General features: G+C 37.7%; 1 protein-coding gene across 1 annotated transcript; it reads left to right on the plus strand.

Annotated features, from left to right (window-relative positions):
- The first annotated feature begins 4,475 nt into the window (after nt 1-4,475).
- On the plus strand, nt 4,476-5,497 carry LOC140835343 (uncharacterized). The gene is made up of 2 exons (XM_073200832.1): nt 4,476-4,990; nt 5,410-5,497. The coding sequence occupies exons 1-2, from the start codon at nt 4,476-4,478 to the stop codon at nt 5,495-5,497; spliced, it is 603 nt and encodes a 200-aa protein (XP_073056933.1).
- Nucleotides 5,498-6,052: the final 555 nt, after the last annotated feature.

A 6,052-nucleotide genomic window follows, 5' to 3' on the forward strand; every position in this document is an offset into this window, starting at 1 on the left:
CACCGAAAGGCAAGGGTCCCATTCCTCAGAAGAAGGCTCCACAGAAACTCGGAGAGCACCCAGTATGCCCGAAGTTCCACAACCGGCATCCGGGACAATGCTTATGAGGACAGACAAATGTTTCAAATGCTGAGCCAGTGATCATATACTGAAGGACTGCCCACAGTGGATGTAAGGTCCAAAATTTTACTATAATTATTGTATACTCCGAGAACTGTAATTATTGTATACAGAAATTATTCAGATATGAATTCTACTTAAAACAGATTGTATTCAGAGTATGCGATATCTGAAGTTAGTATACCGATTGATTTTGACACAGTTGAGATCATGATCAGTGACTGAGAATGATACCAATATCAGAAAGATCAGAAATATCAGAAATGTCAGAAATTTATTTTTGGTCTTAATTGACAGATTATCGTATACAATTGTTGTTTTGTGTCTGCCTGAGTATTGTTATATTTCTACAGCCGTATTTGTTACAGATCATTGTGAACCGTTTAGAATATATACAGTTCAATCCGAATCAGAGTTGAATCCGAGAATTTCAGTAAATTAGAAATATAATCAAAATATTCAGAACTTAAATTCGATAATCAGAGCAGAGCATCGATCAGAGTAACAAAAATGTGAGTTTTACTATATAAGAATGATTATCTTGTGATGTCAAATGTTTCAGAATTGTACAACAGAATTTGATATTGATAGTCAGAACCGAATACCAGGTAGGTATTTTCTTTAATTTAAATTATTAATTGATTTGTTTATACCAAATAATTTGAATTTGAAATGACAGATAGTGTCAGAAGCGCATAGAAATGGATGCAGTATTCGTTCAGGTAACAGAAAGTTTATGCTAATTCGAACAGAGAGTTTTGATATAGACAGATTAAATCAGTTAGGATAGAATTCTACTGAAATGCTGGCAGAATTTGTACTTATATGTCTGAATTTTCAATAAATGAAGACAGAAAGATAGAAATCAGAAGATTTATTACAGAATTTGTATATTTCTGACTATACACGGGGAGTATATTTCGATGAATTTCGTAATGAGACCATTACAATACTTTCCAGATTGTGATATGATATGAGTGTGATTGACAGATTGTTCAATCTATATCTATTAGTTGTACAAGATAATGTACAAACATGACCAATTGACACAGATCGATGTCAGAGAAGTGGTCAGAGTAACCAGAATACCAAGATAGCCAAAGGGTACTATCCAGATATTAGAAGTTATCCAGGGAGCTGTAGTGCTAGATGCTAGCACTAGTTGATATGACATATTGTCGTTGTGTGAATTATGGTACGATAATAGTAATTAGATTGTGATTTTGATGGATAATGAGATAGTTACAGAAGACACATTGTACCGTAAATACTGCAGATTTCTGTGGTATAAGAATAATATCTCGGAGATACCTGAGATAGGATCGGATACGGTGAAAGATATAACAAAGAAAAGGTAGCTAATTCAGAAAGGAATGAAGATAGCTCAGACCAGACAGACTTAATATGCCAACGTTGAATGGTGAGGATTGGTATTCGAGGCTGAAGATTTAGTATATCCTTGAATGGGATAAACAGATTTGATAACAGCTGATGGTAGTGATTTGTTATGAGCTGTAGTTTGGTATATACGAATGTTGTATAGCCAGTATTACGAGATTGACTTTGTCAAAGCTATTTTGAGAGATAGAATCGAATATAAGATTGAGATTTTAGAATAGATTCATTGAGATGAGTTTCTGATTTAAACTTTGTATACATTCTTCTGATATATCTGAGTTGATTATCTGTGAGTTCGAGGACGAACTCAGAGCTAAGAGGGGGAGAAATGTAAGGCCCGAAATTTTACTACTGTAATATGAGATTAATCTGAAATGATTTATTTATTAATCAAGATGATTATAAATGGAACGGATCAGACCAGGAGAGCCGAAAGAAGATTTGACATGAGATGTAAGGAGAAGTCCTTGCGCACATGCGCGACGTATTGGGAGCACATGCACGAGGAAGACAGAACCATGCGCGCACATGCGCGACTTGAATGTGCGCACATGCGCAGAACGTCCAGAACCTTTCGCGCATCTGCGCGACGTAGATGGCGCACATGCGCGGGATGGGCAGAATGTTCGGCGCATATGCGCGACATAGATGGCGCATATGCGCGAGTTGACAGAATCCTGGTTCGAACTACCGGCGCATATGCGCGACTTTGTGTGCGCATATGCGCGCAACGTGCAGAACATGAACGACGCCACTTGCCTCCTACCTAAGGAACGTGTATATATATATACCCACATGCAATCCTTCAGATTAAAAGGAAAGAAACGAGGGATGAAGCTCCAAGTTCTCTCGGGTGAGAAATTGAATGCCACATAAAATCCGTCCATCTGTTTTTGAATCCGATTATAGTACTGAGTTCCTATCAACACAGGCTACAATTGGACGTAAGTTTTATTATGTTTAGACATGATTTGAAATTATGATATTGTCAGAATTGAATATAAATCAGATATAGTGTTTCTGCTACAGTAGACATTGAATAACTGAAGTCAGATTAAAGAATAGACTGTTTATGAAATTGTTACGAATTTCAGAGTTGATTTAGTTGAGATTCTATATCAAAGTTGTGTTATTATTCAGATTATGAATTGTACTGATACTGATTATGAATTTTGATATTATATCTGTGATGTTGAGATTGACGGGGTTATCGAGACTGTATCGTTATGCCGCCGAAACATCAGTTGATTTAGATTGATCTGATTCAGTAATGATTTCGATTGTATTGTGATAACGTGAATATGAATTAGATTGTATATTGTTCCGATATGGATCCGATTATGTATTGATCAGGGTATATTTCGATTTGAATAGTAATCAGAACAGGTTTTGAATTGAGTTATATACTGTTATTGTATTTATGCAATCGTCATTGTCAGATTTGATATGGACAGATTGGAATACAAGACTTCGTATTCATCAGATCGTGAAGAGAAAGGTATAAATCGATGTTATCTGGGAGATCGACTTGAGTTAGATTCTACTCAAGTTTCCCTAAACCACATACTTGTATGGTATTGTTTTTATACCTTTGTGTTTTAATGATTATGTTTATTCTATTTAGTTAGAAGTAGAAAGTAGAGAGCTATTGAGTAAGAGTCACTGACACAAGATTTAGATTTTGACAGTATAGTCACTGACCCATTGCACATTGTCAGACTAGGCTTGTCTTGGTAGATACGCCAAGGCACTGGACGTTTGGTGTATCGATGTGCTTAAGATACAGATATTGTTCTTATTGTAGATTATTCTATACAGCTAGACCAAAGTCTAGAAATAAGAACGTATCGCCACCGCGACTGGTAGTAGTAGGTGGGAGACTTGTTACATTCTTATTCACCAGGATCCCTAGTTTAGAATGTGAGATGAGTCGAGTCTTAGATGTTGAGACTAGAATATGAATTACAGATCTGTATTGATTATGTTTCGTAGATTACGATTCATGTTTTTATTTATAGATTAATATTGATACATGTTGTTTGATTATGATACATGTGAGAAGATATAATTCATACTTTTATGTTAATTCAAGTAATTACATGTATACATTGTTTATACTGGGATTTATTCTCACCGAAGTATCCGACTGTTGTCTTGTTTGTTTGTGTGCATGACAACAGGTGGGACGTGATCGGGGGAAGATGATGAGAGAAGACGAGTTTAGAGTGGTGATTCCGGACTTATGGTAGATTTGGTTTAATACTTGACAGTTAGTAGTTGAACCTTAGACTATTTTGGATAATTGTTGTACATTATTGTACTTATATACTGAGATGTATATTAGTTATATTCCACTATATTCCGCAGTTATATTTTAAAAATAAAAATTTTTAGACCCTGATTATCTTAATTGATAATTAAATCCCAAAGAGATGATTAAAAAGATGATTAGCGTCCGGGTCCCCACAGTGGAGGCAGCGAGCTAGGGTAGAGTGTTCGCCATGCAGGCAGAGGAGGCGAACCCAGACATAACCCTGATGACTGGTAACTTATTTAAGTCAGCACCACATTATTTTTGCTATGCATGTTTTTAATTTTATTTGGGATTATTAGTGTGCTAGTTAGTATTTTTTTGGCAACTTGTGTAGAGATTTTTCTACTGTGCATGAGGTTAAGATTAGAATTTGGGGATATAAGTTTTTGTGTTGTACCAACGTCTCTCATGAAATATTTTCATTAAGAGGGTAGCCAGGTAGGCCTTGATAGATTCATGGGCCACTCACTCTTTTACTTTGGAGACGTTCGCTAATCATCTGGACGTCAAGTATATTGGACTCGACGTGAGCTATTCAGTGACAGTCCCATCAGGGGAGGAGTTATCAGCTACTAGTGTGGTCAGAGAAATTGATCTTGAACTGCAAGGCCACCTAGTGTATGCTAATCTGATTGTGTTGCCGATGCCAGAATTTGATATTAACTTGGGAATGGAGTGGCTGACGAAGAACATAGTTCTTGTTGACTTTCAAAAAATATCAGTGTTGGTAAGGCCGTTGGGCATGGAACAGTTTCTCTTTGAGCCAGATAGATGGAGAAGTTTCCCTCGCATGAACTCTTGCATGCAGGCACGAAGACTTATTCATAAGGGTTGTCAGGCTTACTTGGTCAGAATTGTTTTAGCTCTTGAAGTACCCAATCCATCGATATCAGATGTACCAGTAGTCCGAAATTTTCCTGACGCCTTTCCAGATGATGTCACAGGCCTTCCACTAGAGAGAGAAGTGGAGTTTACCATTGACTGTATGCCAGGCACCGTGCCAATTTCAAAGGCACCGTACCGTTTAGCTCCAGCTGAGATGTTAGAGCTCAAACCGCATATTCAGGAGCATCTTAACAAGGAATTTATTTGCCCTAGTTTATCACCATGGGACACACCAGTGCTCTTTGTAAAGAAGAAAGATGGGAGCATGAGGCTGTATATCGATTATCTAGAACTGAACAAAGTAACGATTTAGAACAAATACCCACTACCAAGGATCAAGGACTGATTCGATCAGTTTCATGGAGCTACAGTGTTCTATAAGATAGATCTGCGATCAGGGTATCATCAGCTGAAGGTAAAAGATGCATACATTCATAAAACAGCTTTCAGGACACGATATGGGCACTACGAGTTCTTAGTAATTCCGTTTGGACTGACAAATGCTTCAGCGATATTTATGGACCTCATGATCGAGTATTTCAGCCCTACCTAGATTAGTTCGTCATAGTGTTCATTGACGACATTCTGATCTACTCGAAGAGCCATGAGCAGCACAGTAAACCATTGGGTACAATTTTACAGGTCTTGCAGAGTCGCAAGTTGTTTGCAAAATTCCGTAAGTGATAATTCAGGTTGGAGAAGGTAGTGTTTTTGGGTCATATAATATCTAGTAGTGTTGTTGAGGTGGATCCAGCTAAGGTGGCAATGGTTAAGGAATGAGTTGAGCCAAAGAATGCGTCAGAGATCCGCAGTTTCCTAGGTTTAGTAGGCTACTACAGGAAATTCATTCAAGGATTTTCTTCCATAGCAGTGCCACTCACCTCATTGACTAAAAAGAACTCTTATTTCAGCGCCAGTGTTAGCCATGCCCGCAGAACAAGGCAAATTTGTGCTATACATCGATGCTTCTAAACTCGGTTTAGCCTTAGTTTTGAAGCAGCATGGTCGGGTTATAGCTTATGCCTCCAGACAGTTGAAAGTGCATGAGAAGAACTATCTGACTCATGATCTTGAGTATCTGTCATTGTCTTTGCGTTGAAGATATGGAGACACTATATGTATGGTGAGAAATGCCAAATATTTACTGATCACAAGAGTCTCAAGTACTTCTTCACACAGAAAGAGCTGAATATGAGACAAAGACGTTGGTCAGAGTTAGTGAAATACTATGATTGCGAGTTAAGATACCATCTGGGGATGGCTAATGTTGTGGCAGATGCTTTGAGCAGAAACGTTGATGTCGTAGCACAACTATCAGTGCAGAGATATCTACAG

Source organism: Primulina eburnea, chromosome 6 (genome assembly GCF_022965805.1).
Source record: "Primulina eburnea isolate SZY01 chromosome 6, ASM2296580v1, whole genome shotgun sequence".
NCBI classification, from domain to species: domain Eukaryota; kingdom Viridiplantae; phylum Streptophyta; class Magnoliopsida; order Lamiales; family Gesneriaceae; genus Primulina; species Primulina eburnea.